The 18185-nt window shown below is 46.5% G+C and overlaps 1 protein-coding gene and 1 long non-coding RNA gene across 6 annotated transcripts in view; one reads left to right on the top strand and one right to left on the bottom strand.

Moving 5' to 3' along the window:
* Positions 1–7636, bottom strand: part of LOC138736975 (uncharacterized) — a 43329-nt gene extending 35693 nt beyond the window's left edge. The window contains exon 1 of the long non-coding RNA XR_011340694.1: positions 7548–7636. This is a non-coding gene — a long non-coding RNA (uncharacterized lncRNA). The remainder of the gene's footprint in view (positions 1–7547) is intronic.
* Positions 7167–18185, top strand: part of hbs1l (HBS1-like translational GTPase) — a 189136-nt gene continuing 178117 nt past the window's right edge. Inside the window, exons 1-2 of one of the 5 annotated variants that reach the window (XM_069887272.1) lie at positions 7167–7280; positions 16670–16735. In XM_069887272.1, the coding sequence (XP_069743373.1) occupies positions 7202–7280; positions 16670–16735 (145 nt within the window). In that variant the 5' untranslated portion in view covers positions 7167–7201. Of the gene's footprint in view, positions 7281–8292; positions 8445–16669; positions 16736–18185 lie in introns of those variants that run through there. The other 4 variants (XM_069887273.1, XM_069887270.1, XM_069887277.1 and 1 more) reach the window with 4 other exon arrangements.

The following is an 18185-nucleotide window of genomic DNA, read 5'->3' on the forward strand; positions in this document are numbered from 1 at the left end:
CCAACACCCAGGAAGGAAGCCATTTGTCACTATTTGCCTCATCCATCAGGGAGCAGTGATTCAGACCCCGAGATGGTCCTAGCATCCACTACCTTAAAAAAGGACATTCCCCATGGACTCAGGTGCTCAATTATGGACATCACTGTCAATTGGAAGGTAACAAAATGCCTGTTCAATAGCTTCGTGCACCCGTATATGGCCCAGGACACTAAAGCTCAAAATCTATCCCACAAGCTTTTCCAGTGCTTTTGCAGACCAGGACTGCTCCATTTCAACCCTCGGGCGCTGCTCAGTGGAATTGACAGTGAGGGAGGGGGGAACATACCAAGGGTTCATGCCCAGCTTTGTGCCCCAGTCCTCTTAGGGCTGGACTTCCAGTGCCACCTCCAAAGCCTTACCCCTCCCACCACTCACACTCCACAGCACACAGCCCAGCAACTGCCCCCAATCTACCTGCGGCCTCTCCACGCTACGGGTAACCCCTCCTATCCTCTTCAACTGCCTTATGTCAGGTTGCAAGCCCATAGCTGCCAAGAGCAGGTGCTATTGTGCGGCCGACTGGGCCTTCATTAAGACAGAAGTGAGGCAGCTTCTGGTGGATGGTATCATAGAGCCCAGCACCAGTCCCTGGAGAGCCTGTCCGAGTGGTAAAAGGGTGTAGCAAACCAAGGATGGTCATCAATTATAATCAGACTATAAACCGGTACACCCAACTGGATGCCTACACCCTACCCCGAATAGCTGACATGGTCAATGAGATAGCCTGCTATAGGGTTTTCTCGACAATGGACCTAAAGTCGGCCTACCACCAGCTCCCTATCCATACCCGGGATAAGCCATATACCGCCTTCGGCTTCGAGGCAGACAGGCACCTCTACCACTTCTGCCGGGTTCCGTTTGGGGTCACTGATGGGGTCTCTGTTTTACAGCGGGAGATGGACTGCATGGTAGACTGGCACAATCTAAGAGCGACCTTCCCTACTTGACAACGTCGCCATCTGCGGTCATGACCAGCAGGACCACGATGACAACCTGATGACCGAGGAGCTGAACCTCACTTACAACAAAGAGAAGTGTGTGTTCAGCACCACCCGCCTCACCATCCTAAGGTACATTGTAGAACATGGTGTCATCAGTCCTGATCCAGAACGCATGCACTCACTGATGGAACTTCCCCTCCCCCACACGCTCAAGGCCCTCCATGGGTAGCTCGGACTTTTCTCCTATTACTCCCAGTGGGTCCCCCATTTCTTGGACAAGGTCCACCCACAAGCCCAAGCCACCACTTTTCCCCTCCCCTCCCGAGGGGCAGGCAGCTTTCACTCACATCAGGCAGGACATCGCCAATGCCACGATGCATGCTATGGACGAGGACACCCCTTTCCAAGTGGAGTGTGATGCCTCCGATGTTGCCCTCGCAGCTACCCTCAACCAAGGGAGGTGACCCGTGCCCTTTATCTCCAGGACCCTCCATGGTTCTGAGCACAGACATTCCGCCATTGAGAAGGAGGTCCAGGGAATAGTGGAAGCAGTCCGCCACTGGCGCCACTACCTGGCAGGCAGGAGTTCACCCTCCTCACCAACCAGCACGCAGTGGCTTTCATGTTCAGCACTACCCATGAGGACAAAATCAAGAATGATAAGATCTTGTGCTGGAGAGTCGAGCTGGCCACTTTCAGCTACAACATCCAATACAGATTGGGGAAGTTCAATGACTTCCCCGATGCCCTGTCCCAGACCTGCACTGCGGAGCAGTCCAACTAACTGCAGGCGCTGCATGACACCCTTTGTCACCCGGGTGTCACGCGCCTGTACCATTTCATCAAGTCCCGGAACCTTAACTTCACCGTACAATAAGTCAGGTCCATGACCAAGTCCTGCAGGGTCTGTGCGGAGTGCAAAACGCTCTTCTTTTGCCCACCACAGGCCCACATCATCAAGGACACTCAGCCCTTCGAATGGCTTAGCCTTCCACGAACAAGAATGCCAACTTCCTTGCAGTCGTAGTCGAATACTGCCGTTTTCCCTTCACCATCCCTTGCCCTGACACTTCCACAGCCGCCGTTACCAGGGCTCTGATACAGATGCAGATCTTCACCATATTCGGATACCTGGCATTCATCCACAGTGATCAAGGGTTCGGCTTCATGAGTGAGGAGCCACGCCAGCATCTATTAATGCGAGGCATTGTAACTCGTCGTACAACTAACTACAACCTGAGGGGCAACGGATAGGTGGAGTGCAAAAACGGGGTGATCTGGAAGGCAGTCTTCCTGGCGCTGAGGTCCAAAGGCTGATCCGTTGACTACTGGCAAGAGGTCCTCCCCAAGGCACTCCATGCCATTAGGTTGCTCTTGTGCATGGTTACCAATCAGACCCCTCACAAGTGCCTTTTCTCATTCCCCAGGAAATCAGTTACTGGAATCTCACTCCCAACTTGTTTCACATCTCTGGGACCAGTGCTTCTACGTAAACACGTGCAGGCCCACGAGGCCGAACCGCTGGTTGAGCAGCCACGCCAACCACAACTACGCCTACATCAGGTACCCCAGTGACCGTGAGGATACTGTCTCGACCAGGGATCTAGCACCAGCAGGGGCTGCACCCCCCCCACCCCCAGCATCACGACTACCTGGCCCAACCTCCCCACCACGGGTACCCTTGGCCCACCCAGGATCCGGGGGCTGACCCCCTCTTTCTGCCCCTCCAGAGAACCCCACTCCTGGCAGACCACACCCACTTGGCCACCCCCCCCCCCCCCCCCCACCGCAGACAGACGTGCAGATGTACACCATGCTGCCCACATCGACACCCATCACAGCTACACTGGACCCAGCCAGCCCTCAGGGAGCAACCACACCATTGCTGATCTTTGACCAGGAGCCAATTCAGGAGACTCTGATGGCCGCCGGACCGTCTCAATTTGTAAATACCACCCGGCACCCTTCCACACACGCCCCCAGGACAATTTTAAGCGGGTGAATGTGGTGATACGATCACCAGCCTACTGCTGGGCGATCTCTGTACCTGCAGGAATACCACCTAAGGGGCTGACTCTACCTGGCCGGCTGTCAATCAGCCGACCTGAATATAGACCTGAGCTGGCCCCTCCTGATCCAGTCACATGGGGGAGCCACCAAGACATGAACTGGTGTTCACACTTTTACTGGAATAAAGCCTGTTGTACAGTCTTTTGAGTTTTGTGCTTGTTTGCTGCTACCTCAGTGCACCATACCCTTCCCCAGGGAATCTGCATCAGGGACCACACTACTGGTATGGATGACATTCCCAGGCCTGTCCTGCTCAGAGGCATTAAATGAACCATAGGTTGACCCATTGGTTGAAAGGGTCAATCTCCTCAATGCCAATCCCCAATATGCCTACATGGCATATCCAAATGAACATGAGGACAGCATTTTCATCAGGGTCTTGGCTTCCTCAGGGGCCCCGGAGACCACTGCTAATCACCCCACACCCTTCTTACAGTTAATCGCACACGATGGACCCGACCTCTGGTATCATGCCTCTGCCTTAAGGGAGGGTACACTAGATACGGCACCTGCCCATCAGCTGATGGATACAAACAGGCACCCGAGACCATCCAGGACTCTGCTGCTGCCAGGGACACAGGGCTAGTATATGATATTTAATAAGTGATATGTTACCATATAACCATATACGGAGCAGAAACAGGCCATGTTGGCCTTTCGAGTCCGCACCAGTTCACTGATTTTGTGTGCCCTCTTCAGGCATTGGTCCCGGTAGATGGACGAATTCACGTTATTTATAAAAATTGTTTCTGAGGTAATTTGACCATGTAAATAACCAGCTCCACCATCCAGAGAAATGCTATCGCATTTTTCACTTTACACTGCATTGTTTATGGTGTGAATGACAAATAAACGCTATTTGACCGAGGTTCCATGGTGTCTGTACATAAATCATTGAAGGTTAAGATGTGGGTAGAGCAAGTAACACTGGACATCGAAGATTTCGCTGCCTGAATACTTTTGGGAGTATTTTATGAACTTTGGGGTGCTGATCATGAAAACCTGCTTAAAAATTTCCTATCACATAACCTATTTTTGTGATTTCCTGTCATATTTTTAATGTGCTTCAAGGATACAAAACCATGAAGAGCAACGTGTCATTGAAAATTCATTTTTGCATTCGCACTTGGACCTATTCCCTACTGATCCTGGGGCAGTCAGTTATGAACATATTGAAAGGTTTCACCAGGATATTGCAACCATGGTATGTTATGACCCGCACATAACAAGCAGCAATAGACGATGAACCAGACAGTGTTTAAATCTAATGTGTGTGTGTGTGATATACCCAAACCATTACAGTCCAGGCTAAATGTTGAACAGGGGCCTGCGTGTGCCTGTGGACTTGAGATGTACGGCACGTGATGCAGTTGCGGGTTAGCGCTGTCATCTCCTTCTTGAGGCTATGCCAGAAGAATTGATTCGCCACCATATGCACGGTAGTTTTTACTGAGGGGTAGGTGAGATCGTGGATAGAGTTGACGACCCTTGCCCTCCACTCCTGTGGGCCTACCGGGCGTGGTGAGCTGATGGAGGTGACAAAGAGCAGCGGTTGGGTGGAGTCAGGAAGCTGATATCCTCGAGCTGGAGACCTGAGATGGTGATCTGGAGAGCTTGAGTTTCAGCGTCCTGCTGGGCATGCGCTAGTTGCACGTAGCCGAGGCCAGGAGCTAGCGTGCTGATGGCTGGACAGGAGAGCGCATCCGTGACTACATTGTCCTTGCCCGCCCGGTGTCGGATGTCTGTAGTGAATTCGGAAACATAGGACAGGTGGCGCTGTTGCCTGGCTGACAATAGGTCCTTGGCCATAGCCAGTGCTTGGGTGAGGGTCTTGTGATTGGTAAAAACGGTGAAAGTTCTGCCCTCCAAGAAGTATCGGAAGTGGCGGATGGCCAGGTACAGCGCCAGGAGCTCTCGGGCACAGATGCACTAACAAAGTTCCCCCTGCGAGGGCCTGTTTTGTTGCAGCAAAGGCCTCGTCCGCCTCCCCCGACCAGGCCAGGGTCTTCTCTTTCGTTGCACGAAAAGATGGTGCATGATGCGGGCAGGATTGGGAATGAATCTATGGTAAAAATTTACCATTCCCACAAATTCCTGCAGGCCTTTGAGGGAGAAGGGTTTGGGAAAATGCTGGATGGCTGCCACTTTCTCTGGAGCCGGAGCTGCCCCAGACGCTGAGATGGTGTGCCCCAGGAACTGCAATGTCTGTTTCCCAAACTGACATCTGGTCTTGTTGACCGTGAGGCTGAATTCTGTCAGCCAGGCGAACAGGGTACGGAGATGGACCTTGTGCTCCTTGCGGCTGCAGCTGGTTACCAGGATGTCATCGAGGTAGATAAAGACAAAGTCCAAATCCCTACCCACTGTGTCCATGAGGCGCTGGACGTCTGGGCCACATTTTCCAACCCGAATGGCATCTGGAGGAATTCGAATAAGCCAAAAGGGGTGATAATGGCGGTCTTTCCAACGTCATCAGGGTGGACCAGGATCTGGTGGTGTCTGCGCACCAGATAGACTTTTGAAAAGAACCACGCGCCATGGAGGTTGGCCGCGAAGTCCTGGATATTGGGGACCAGGTACCTTTCTGGAGTGGTGGCATCAGGGCCTCCAACCCCCTGATGACTTCGGGACCATGTGCAGTGGTGCTGCACAAGCGCTGTCCGACCGCCGAATGATGCCCAACTTTTGGAGTCTGGAGGATTCCTCCTTTGTTTGTTTTAGCTTCTCTAGTAGCAGCCATCTAGCTCTGGTGTGCAACAGGGGCCTTTTGTGGAGATGTGATGGAAAACTCCATGGTGGAGGGAGGCGACGTCGAAGCGTGGCTCCAGGATGGCAGGGAAATCACTGAGGATCTCGGCGAACTCATCTGTGGTGGTGAATATCATGGCGACTTTGGGTCTGTTGTCATCCGCCATACCCAGGTGCACCAAGCAAAAGGTGTGGGCGTTGAGCAGCCTCCTTCCCCACACGTCCACCAGTAGACCGTGAGCCCTTAGGTAGTCAGCCCCTAACAGTGCGGTGCCCAATGAGGCCAGGACGAACCTCCAAGTGAACTTTTTATCCCCGATCTGTATCTGTGCCCTACGGGTGCTATAGGTCTTGATTGTGGAACCATTGGCAGCCTGCAGGGTTGGTCCAGGGGTCCGGGTTCAAGTTTCCAGCGCTGTAGGGGGGAGGGCGACCTGTGGACTTGTCAGATGTGAAGGAGGCTGTTCACGTGGCCAACTATGGTAGCCATCAATGGTGGTTTGCCTGGCCGTACCCCGGAAGTCACAGGGCTGGCTGGAAGTTGCAGGGCTGGAGGCACTTCCAGGCTTTCACTCCCCAACGCTGGTGATAAAGGCATCATGTTGACTGGGTTCCCTCCGACTTGTGAGGAGGTGTATCCTCTCACTCCGCCCCAGCTTGGAGTCTCGGCTGAGGGCTGCCTTGTTCTCCTGTTTTGCACACCAGAGGGCATCTGCCTGGGTTGCGGCCTTGCAAGGGTCATAAAATTCTTCTTCAGACAGATGGAGCCAGATATCTTTTGGCATCTATTCAAGGAATATCTGGAGGAAGAGGAAACAGCTCATGATCCTCCGCCAGGGCCAACATTTCGTGCATGAAGGCTGAGGGGCTTTTATTTCCCCCAACCCATCCAGGTGTAAGAGCCTGGAAGCACGCTGTTGGGAAGTGAGACCAAACTTCCCCAGGAGTAGATTTTAGAGGGCGGTATACTTGCCCACTGCTGGTGGGCGGTGAATGATGTCATCCACGCTTGCTGCCGTGTCCTGGTCCAGTGCTCCCATGAAGTAAAATTTTTTGGCGTCGTCTGAGATGTTGCGGAGGTGGAATTATGGCTCCGCTTGCCAAAACCATGTCCGTGGGCGATGGGGCCAGAAGTGGGGGAGTTTGAGAGTTGCAGCATTCATCTCTGCTGTGTCCATCATTCGCTGGGTCCAGATAGACGTCTGGGCCCGTCGGGGTCACCACTGTGGCGCTTGCAGGAGCTGAAGGAAATCACTGCTGCCACACCGAAGGTTGTTAATGATTGTTTTTATTCATATTCAGCGCGCCTCTATAAGGGCAGCATGAGCTCAGTCACCTGGCGCATTGTGACGTCATAATCGCTGCCCAGAAGGGATGCTGGAGTCAGAGAGAAACCTTTGACGATGCCATTTCCCCATGGCTGCCCCACCACATGGCAATACCAGCAGGGCCGGTTCACCATGAGGATGTGTGCCACCACACGTAAATATTTTTACTTATTTATTTTATTATGTGCTGTGTGTTAAATGTGTGAACCTGGACTAGCGAAATGCTGCTTCACCTGGTATATGTCCAGTTAGATGATAATAAGCTTGAACTTGAACTCCTTACGTTTGTTCATATTTAACCCCACCTGCCATTTCTCCACCTATATTTAACTGATTTGTGTTCTTTTGTATTTTTTGATAGCCCTCTATACATTCCGCAGCTCCACCAATCTTACACTCATCTGCAAATGCACAAACCTACCTGTATACTTTTTAAAAATCCAGATGATATATATAAATCACACACAAGAGGTGCCACCTCCAATCTCTCTGCAATACCTCTGGTCACGGGCCTCCAGTCTGAATAATGCCCTCCCATAATGCTCTCTGCTTTCTACGGGCAAGCCGATTTTGAATCCAAACCATCAATTCACCATGGATTGCACATTCCAGATACCTTCTAGATCAGCCTATCATAAGGGACCTTGTCAAATCCCTTACTAATATCCATGCAGACAATTGCCCTACTCTAGTCAACCATCTTCCTCACCTCAAAAAATACAATCAAATTTGTAAGATATTTTAATAAGATTGTATTCTGCACAAAGCCATACTGACTTCGTAATCACACCATGCCTGTCCAAAAGTTTGTAAGTATCCCTAAGTTTCCCATTTAAAAGTGTAATACTTTTTAAAATGTAATAATTTTAATAGTTTTAGTTTTACCATTTTTTTAAGATTTCTGAAAGCCACATGAAATTTGGCAGCCCGGAAAACAGTATTATTGTAAACCTCCTTTAAAACTCGGCAAACGATGCTTCATTCATGATGTCCCTAGCATCTGTCAATCACTGTCTGAGTGGGCGGGAAAACTTGTGGGAGCATCGCCTGCTGGGAGCACACCGATGCCACGTGACACAAATACGCACGTGAAGAGGGGGATGGGGAGAATGGATTTGTGAAACTCGTCGACGCTTGGAGAATGAAGGTGCGCGTGCGCGAGGCGAACGAACCGGGGGAAAGCGTTTTTGCGCATGCGTGTCGTGTCCAGCAACATGGCGACCGTTGCAGATTGAATACTTTTGTACTTCGAAGTGTGTGTAAGCTGAGAACAGAATGGCAAGGCACAGAAATATTCGGGGGCTCAAGTATGATGAAGGTATTCAATAGCAGGAACGTTGTGGGCTGAGTTTTTTTCACGCCCTTCTGCTGTCGGGTGCCGGCAGAGTGCGATGACGGCGGACGCCTGAGGCCTTGTCTCCGTTTTATTCTAGAAACGTAAGGGTAGTAATTCGATGTAGGATTTTCTATCCAGGGTTGACACGTGGGGAATTAAAAATGGCCTTGGTGAAAAAGTGCAGCATAATTCTTAAATGTCATCATCTTCTTTTGGCTTGGCTTCGCGGACGAAGATTTATGGAGGGGTAATGTCCACGTCAGCTGCAGGCTCATTTGTGGCTGACAAGTCCGATGCGGTACAGGCAGACACGGTTGCAGGGGAAAATTGGTTGGTTGGAGTTAGGTGTTAGGTTTTTCCTCCTTTGTCTTCTTCAAAGGAGGTTGCTGCCCATCGAACTGTGAGGCGCCAAGATGCACGGTTTGAGGCGATATCAGCCCACTGGCGGTAGTCAATGTGGCAGGCACCAAGAGATTTCTTTAGGCAGTCCTTGTACCTCTTCTTTGGTGCACCTCTGTCACGGTGGCCAGTGGAGAGCTCGCCATATAACATGATCTTGGGAAGGCGATGGTTCTCCATTCTGGAGATGTGACCTACCCAGCGCAGTTGGATCTTCAACAGTGTGGATTCGATGCTGTCGGCCTCTGCCATCTCGAGTACTTCGATGTTGGAGATGAAGTCGCTCCAATGAATGCTGAGGATGGAGCAGAGACAACGCTGGTGGAAGCGTTCTAGGAGCCGTAGGTGATGCCGGTAGAGGACCCATGATTTGGAGCCGAACAGGAGTGTGGGTATGACAGCGGCTCTGTATACGCTAATCTTTGTGAGGTTTTTCAGTTGGTTGTTTTTCCAGACTCTTTTGTGTAGTCTTCCAAAGGCGCTATTTGCCTTGGCGAGTCTGTTGTCTATCTCGTTGTCAATCCTTGCATCCGATGAAATGGTGCAGCCGAGTTAGGTCAACTGGTTGACCGTTTTGAGTTTTGTGTGCCCGATGGTGATGTGGGGGGGCTGGTAGTCATGGTGGGGAGCTGGCTGATGGGGGACCTAAGTTTTCTTCAGGCTGACTTCCAGGCCAAACATTTTGGCAGTTTCCGCAAAACAAGACGTCAAACGCTGAAGAGCTGGCTCTAGCGACTTCAGAGGGTAGGCGGCGGCGGCCCTGATCCGGGCAAGAGCGAAGCGGAGGCGGCGGCCCCGGCCTCGGTCGAGTGAGGCAGGCGGAGGCCCCAGTTCGGGCAGAAGCGAGGGGGAGGCGGCGGTGGCCTTGGTCGAGTGAGGCAGACGGAGGCCCCGGTCCGGGCAGAAGCGAGGGGGAGGCGGTGGCCCCGGCCTCGGTCGAGTGAGGCAGGTGGAGGCCCCGGTCTGGGCAAAAGAGAGGGGGAGGCGGCGGCCCCTGCCTCGGTCGAGTGAGGCAGGCGAAGGCCCTGGTCCAGGCAGAGGTGAGGGGCAGGCGGAGGCCCTGGCCTCGGTCGAGTGAGGCAGGCGGAGGCGAGGGGGAGGCGGAGGCCCCAGCCTCGGTCGAGTGAGGCAGGCGGAGGCCCCGGTCCGGGCAGAAATAAGGAGGCGGCGGCCCCGGTCCGGGCACAGGGAAAGCAGCGGCAGCCCCGGCCCCGGTCCGGGCAGTATGGTCCGACCTAGGAGGGGAGGCAGGCCCATCCAGCCTGGGTAAGAAACGATTTGCTAAATACATTTTGAAGGTTAAATGATGATTGTGTACATAACCAAGTAAAGTAGTAGCAAACACCCTTTTTCAGATGGACACATTTAGATACATTTACATATATCACGTTGATGAATAATTGCTTATCAAGATTCCTGCTTTCTTTAATTAATATTTAATTTGTGTTAATTCTTCGTGACAACAAAAGCTGGACATCGGTCGACAGCCTGCTTTTTGTATTATCCTTTAGTTACACAGCTGTTTCAGGTTTAAGTGAAATAACATTTACCTTTTTATTTTGCCAGTAATATTTTTACTGTGGCACATTGTGCATGAGTGTAATTAAGTTCTTAAAATGTACTAACTTGTTACTGAAAAATATAATCATTTTACACTTGAGCACTACTCAAACAGCCTTGGAGCAGTTGCATACCTGTGTTTTAATAAGATTGTATTTTGCACGTCATGCAAAATCTGAAGCGCCTGCAAGCTCACACCAAGACACAAGAGCAACCTGTCCATGAACTACTCTTTGCAGACAATGCCGCTTTAGTTGCCCATTTAGAGCCAGCTCTTCAGCGCTTGACGTCCTGTTTTGCGGAAACTGCCAAAATGTTTGGCCTGGAAGTCAGCCTGAAGAAAACTGAGGTCCTCCATCAGCCAGCTCCCCACCATGACTACCAGCCCCCCCACATCTCCATCAGGCACACAAAACTGTCAACCAGTTTACCTCTCTCGGCTGCACCACTTCATCGGATGCAAGGATCGACAACGAAATAGACAACAGACTCGCCAAGGCAAATAGTGCCTTTGGAAGACAACACAAAAGAGTCTGGAAAAACAACCAACTGAAAAACCTCACAAAGATTAGCGTATACAGAGCCGCTGTCATACCCACACTCCTGTTCGGCTCCGAATCATGGGTCCTCTACCGGCATCACCTACGGCTCCTAGAACGCTTCCACCAGTGTTGTCTCCGCTCCATCCTCAACGTTCATTGGAGTGACTTCATCTCCAACATCGAAGTACTCGAGATGGCAGAGGCCGACAGCATCGAATCCACGCTGCTGAAGATCAAACTGCGCTGGGTAGGTCACGTCTCCAGAATGGAGTACCATCGCCTTCCCAAGATCATGTTATATGGCGAGCTCTCCACTGGCCACCGTGACAGAGGTGCACCAAAGAAGAGGTACAAAGACTGCCTAAAGAAATCTCTTGGTGCCTGCCACATTGACCACCGCCAGTGGGCTGATATCGCCTCAAACCGTGCATCTTGGCGCCTCACAGTTCGATGGGCAGCAACCTCCTTTGAAGAAGACAAAGGAGGAAAAACCTAACACCTAACTCCAACCAACCAATTTTCCCCTACAACCGTGTCTGCCTGTCCCGCATCGGACTTGTCAGCCACAAACGAGCCTGCAGCTGACGTGGACATTACCCCCCATAAATCTTTGTCCGCAAAGCCAAGCCAAAGAAAAAAAGGAATTTTGCACGTCGTCCTTAATGTAATCAGAAGACTTGAGCTGTTGCACCCACAAACCTGGCCAAAGAGTTGGATGTTAAAAACTGAAGAAGAGTACCTTGGAAAAACAGGAGAGGCATTCAGGCATCTATGTCAGCACAGTTTAAAAAAAAAACTTTTCAGTTTGAGCATATGGTGTGATAGGGTTCTTTCAAATATACATACAAAAAGTGTGAATGATTTCTTTTGTGGAGGGGGGGGGGTTTGCTTTTACAATTCAGCTTCTGGGTGAACATGTATTCCTTGTCTCTTTAATTACTTTAAGCCTATGCCCCTTGAATTTTGACTGCCAAAAATTAATCTCTCCTATTTACTGTATCAAGGCTCCTAAATTTATACATGATTTTATTGGAGGCAAAGCAAAGATTTTCTGTATCTTTGTGTATGTGACAATAAACAATTCAATGGTTTTGTAAGCTTGAAGCATTTTATCAGTCAGTTGGATGTAGTTTGGTGCTCTATAGTTCCGAAGAACATTTTAAACAACTTTTAATGCCTTCCAAACATTCACAAGCCTAAGATAACATTTACATTGCACCTGCAGAGTCCATTCCCAAACAGGCTTGAACTAACCAAAGCAGCTTGCTTTGTGGGCAATATACTCGTAGACTTAAAATACGACAGGAAATCACAAAAGTGGGTTATATCTTTTAAAAGAAAATAAGGTATGTGATAGAAAATATTAGAGATTTTCACAATCATCATCCATAAAATACACCCAGTCTTCACGAAGCAGAATCTTTGTTGTCCAGTGTTATCTGAAATTTTTGAGATCTATTGTATGGCAAATTGGCAATTGAGATGTTGTTCATCAAGCATACCTTAGGATTTATTGCAAAAATATTAGAGGCATAAGTTGTATCTATCTGTGGGAGCATGAAATTGAGGGTTAAAATTACAGTTCTGAAGCTCTGGATTGAGTAGAAAGTGATCATTCAATCTGGTTTTTCCAGTTTTGAGGAGATCACCTAATGAACATTGAATGTCGTACATTGAAGTGGAAGTAAATTATTCCTTCACCTCAAAGAAGTGTTTTGAATCATGTAGGTATTACCATGGGAGTTGTGCTGTAAGAATTGGAATAGTTGTTAGTGGAAGAGCAAATGAGAAGTTGAGAAAGAATGGTTTCTTTTAGAATTCTAAAAGGGGAGAGGAAGGAGTATTTTATAATGGAACATAATTGAAAATCATGGCAGGTAATCTGCTGAATATGGAGATTGATGAGGTGAAAAGCAAGGATGAAGTCAACCTTGCCCTTTGGATGAGAGAAGGTGAGAACAAGTGTGTGAGATTAAACAGTCATGGTTAGCCCTCTGGTGGAAGGTGATAATGTGTAGAAAATATTGTCATTCGATAAAATCTGATGGAGGTGACAAAACTGGGAAAATAGAATTGAGTCTTTAAAAGGAATGAGGAAATGCTGCCAATATATTCCAACAGAAAGAGTAGATTGTCTTAGCTTTCAATATCTTGTCAGTAAAATCTCTGTTCCCATCTGACTTCTGCCTGAAGCTTCTCATACTGTTCCAACAAAGGTCACTGTATACATGAAAAATAACAGCTCATCAGCAAGGTATGGCTTTCAAGGCTTAACAAATGCATCTATTTCTTATTTTTATAAATTTAGACATTCATACAGCATGGTAACAGGCCATTTCTGCCACTAGCCAGTGCCACCCAATTAACCTACAGCCAGTGGTACATTTTGAATGGTGGGAGGAAACTGGAGTCCCCTGGGAAAACCCTCATAGGCACTGGGAGAGCGTATAAACTCTTTACAGAGTGGGATTCAAACCCCAGTCCCGATCTCTGGTGCCATAACAGCATTGTGCTAACTGTTAGTCTAACCAGGCAGCCCTGACACAAGCTTACTAGTTTGTGTAAGAACATGGAAATGGAAGGTGGTTTTGGAAGGCTGGATGCCAATTGTGGAAAGGATCTCAATTTGCATTTCAGGTGAAAGAAATGGTGAATGGTGTCACTGATTGAATTTTTCTCATTGTGGATGCTGCTTGGCCTGGGTATTTTAGGATGTTCTGCTTTTCTATTATATTTGCAGGACATGTTACATGATTTTTTTTTAGTCCCAGTCAAATTCTAATGCAAGTATCATGCACAAACTCCATCATCTGCAGGGCTTTCCCAGCATTTTTCTTTATTTCAGATTTCAAGCATGTGCTGCATTCTTACTCATTTTTTTGGCCTCTTTGCAATCATGGGCCTTGACTTTGATTGCTCCATTCCTTTTCTCTGCAGCAACATATGCTTGTTTCTATATTTCCAGTTCTGATTAATCAGAGAGACAATCTTGCCATAACAAATCTATTTTGCCTGTCTCTGAGATGCCTTTCTAAATAATTATTTAGGATTGATTCTAATAATCTCCCCACTTCTAATCTAATTTTCCAACAATTACGTGGTTTATCTCCTCTTGTCTATTTTGTCAGTGTTGGCAAGTTAGCTGAAAATGAAATCTGCTAGTGATTAGTAGCTATTTTTATCCCACAGATCATATGGTCAGTAGTATAGATGTTTTATTTGGGAACCACTGCTTTCTCCAAATGCTTTTCCAGATACTCCAGCAGGCTAGTTACTGTTGATGTCAATTCATTGATGTACAACTGGACGAAATAGCTTTCTTCAATCCTCGGTATAAAAACACGCAAACACATGTAAAGAGATGGCACGCACATTTACAGGCAATTTGTATGCAGTACAAATATAGAAATAAATGCTGTTAAATAATAGTAGATTCTTGTAGGATTTGTTTGAGCAGTTCTAGGCATTCAGCACTTTCACTGCCCATCAGAAGAACCTGTTTCTCAGCTTGGTTCTGATACTTGTGTATCTCTTTCCCAACAGGAGTAGCTAGTTAAGTGCAGCATGGTAGGGATTGTTAGAGTCCAGAGGACTCCAAAGCCCACCAGCAATAGATATGCACCATGACAAAAGGTTACTTAAACAAAAGTTGCTTTTAATTATCTTTGCACATGAAAACAGAATCAAACTCTAACTTATTACTATCAATTTGACCCCCCCCCCCCCCCGCTCTAATTCTAAGTGCATGTGTGTGTAATGGGTATAGAAGTGTAGAAAAGTTCTTTGGTTCACAGTCTAATGTCACTGGTTGCAGGCAACTCTTGTACTGTGCACAGAAGTTAGCATTAATAAAGTTCACCATCCTTTTGTGCTTAACGGGCAAATGGTTACCACTCAGGAGGGTTCTTGTTGGTTTTCAGAGAGAGATTCCTTTTGTTCCAGTCTTCACCTGATTCCTTTTTAACCAGTCTTGCTAACAAAACTTGCCCTATTCACGGTTCTCCAGATGATCCTCTTTCTTTCAGGTCATCACAGAGTTCCTTTCAGGCAGCCAGTCTTCTCCTTTGACCAGGCAGTCTTCCAAAGTTTACCAGCTTGCCCCTCTGGAACCGAACTTTCTGTCTCTCCTCTCTCTCACTCCCTCTCTGAGAGCAAAGCTATTCTCCCTTTTGGTGCAAAGATCACATGCTCTTCCACACAAGCTGCTGCTGTATGTTGCTTTGCCTTTTGCAAAATAGCACTCTGCAAAAGTCCTGCAAAAATTCTGTTTTAAAATGTTTGTGTGAAACCTGTTCTAACAATCATCCCAAACCACCTCTAAATACTCTGTAACAGGATCCTTAATGGTTGCCTTCTTCAGACAACAAGATCCTAGTGATCCTCTCTGTTGCTCTAAAGGACAACTGGCTAACTGAAGACTTGATCACGTGCAATATGACTAAATTGGTCAATCATCCATTGAAATCCTGTTTCTTCCTGTACTATTTCTAAATTGCATTATTTGTATGCAGAAATTGGTGACCAAGATCACCAAGCCTACTCTGCAATATGATACTGGTTCATTATATGCTAGCCTAATTCCTCTTTTGTTCTAGTACCCTATTACCCACTATTCCTTGATCTTTCAAATCTCCATCTTAAACCTTTCTAATGATATGGCCTCTATCACCCCCCAGGAGCAGTTTGTGCTTAAACTTTATCTGTCACAAAATACCTATTTCACTGAGAAGGGTTCTCTGCAAACAGACAAACAGGGTATCTCCAGCATTAAATGCAGCTGTATACAGAGCACAGTTAGAGTGTACAGGATTACAAGGGAAAGGAAAATCAATAACCACCAAGCAAGGTTAGGCAACAAGAGAGCATTGTAGGCTGAAGCCTGAAGCGTTGGTTATATATTGTTACCTTAGCAGTGTTTCTCCAGCAGCATTGTGCTTTTACTTCAACCACAGTGTCTACAGATTTTCATGTTTTACTGACATTGTGTTCCTTCTTGTTATGGGATGTCTGCAGGTAAGAAACTATCTTGATGCCCGTTGGTGTGTGTTTTCATGCACGACTCATCTGATGAGAGGAAAGACTATGGTGGGTCCTTCAGTATGTTGATTGCCTTTCCTAGGCAGTGGCAGATGTAGATGTAATTCATGGAGCTGTGAAGTTTTCATTGTTCTGTGCTGCATTCACTACCTTCTGTAGTTTTTTTCTGATTTTTGAGCAGAGAAATGTACTGTGGGAGTTGCTTTGGTGCACTTGGAAAAATTAAGGGACAGAGTAAATGTGCTAACTTTCCTTGATCTTCTCAGAATGTAGAGGCATTGGTGCATTTTCTTGATAGTTGCATAGTTGAACTTGCTCCAGATCATTGAAGATTTAGGGTTGAAATAAAGTTTTTGGTGTGTTGCTTGCACTCTTAGATTTTGGTATGTTTGCTGCTAATACAGGATGCTATGGTCTGATCCAAATAGAATGAATTGTTCTGTAGTGTTTGTAAGTCAGCCCAAAGTCAACATAGTTTAGATTTTCAGTAACATTTTATTATCTCCTAACTAATGATCATTTATTTTTTTCACTTGCCAGAGGAAGTAGGCTGATAATTGATGTTATAATTCCAGATTTTTTGTTTTTGTCCAATGATCTCAATTTCTTTTGCATTTAGATGTTCACTATTTTATAACTTTTCTGAAAATGAATATTATTTATTTTTAGACTTTGAAGATGATGATGTGTATGGCCAATCAGTAGAGGATGACTACTGCATTTCCCCTGCAACAGGTTTGTGAATTTTTATGGTTTTGCCTGCTTATTTTAATGCAAAGTTTTTCTTTATAATTCAAAAAACAAACAATTCTCTATCATTATTAATGCGTACATTTGTAATTTTAAAAGTTGTTTACAATAGTTGTAATTGACAGATGTGCCCTGTATGTGCATCTCCTTGGATCTGATGTAGAATTCTGCTTCTATCTTTTCAGGAATTTTGTTTCAGACTGGGTTGAAAATAAGATGCTTAATTTCTCTCTTAATGCCGTCATTTTCTTTTTAAAAATATGCTCTCCGATTATTAATCCCTCCAGAAAGGATGTAGGTACATTTTTTTTAAAATGAACTCCCATGTTCATTTGCACTATCTAGTCTCCACCAGAGATTGTATATTTACTTGTGTTAGTATATCTCCTTAAATTTATTACCTTGCACAACTTTGGATTAAATTCCTCTTTATGCCCCATTGTCCAACTTTCCTGCTTTCATGCTGTCAAAAAGTGTCTTTGCTCTAATCTACTTGGCCAATGTGGATTAGAGGGAAAGCTGTCAGAACTTGTTCGCAAATATGGATCAGAGAACATTACAACACTGTACAAGCCTTTAAGCCCACAATGTTGTGTTGAAATATTTTGTAATGTTATTTTTAGTTGCAAAGTGATTGACCATAAATTTGACCATGTTGATCCATTTTTCGCATTCAGTTAAACTATCCATATCTTTATGATCATTGCTGCCACTTGCACTACTTACTGATGTGTTATCAGCAGACTACCCATTCTTCTGCAGGTCAGTTATTTCTTTTGTGTGGTCACTTAAGTTCTTTAAAAATGATAACTAGTTGGTCCCAGCACAGACCATTGCACATTACATCTTGCGCATTGAACACCTGTCATACCATCCCCATTATTCCTTATTGCTTAGTCAATTTCCTAACGCCAGTAATGTTTTACATTTCATTATTCATCTTAAATTCATTTTAAAGAAGAACTTTATCAATACCTTTCAAACTTTGATCAGCTGAAACTCTTTAAAGTGTGCAGTTACCCTATCCTTAATTAGAAACGCATAAGGAAGATCCTTATATGTATTTAAGGATTAAATGTTGGAGGCATTCATTTGTGAAAGATCACTATTTGCTTATCCTTATTCTCAAATTCTTAGAAAGAATTTGTAAAAAAAAATCCCTGAGGATTTGCCTAACATCAGACTGGAAACAAACACTATATTCTGATGCTAAACTGGAGTAGAGGGGGAAAGCTTCAATGATGAACTGAAAGCTTTGATTGAGAGTGCAATATCATCACTGACTCTTGGGACCTCTTGGCTCAGTGCAAGAGGAGTCTGTGTCAACCATTATACTGATCAATATTATTCCCATAATTGACCACTCAGTGGAGGAGTAGTCAGGATGTATTAAAAGCCTTGAATAGATACATCTGGAGCATCCAGCAGTAGAGCC

Source organism: Narcine bancroftii, chromosome 6 (genome assembly GCF_036971445.1).
Source record: "Narcine bancroftii isolate sNarBan1 chromosome 6, sNarBan1.hap1, whole genome shotgun sequence".
Lineage (NCBI taxonomy): Eukaryota > Metazoa > Chordata > Chondrichthyes > Torpediniformes > Narcinidae > Narcine > Narcine bancroftii.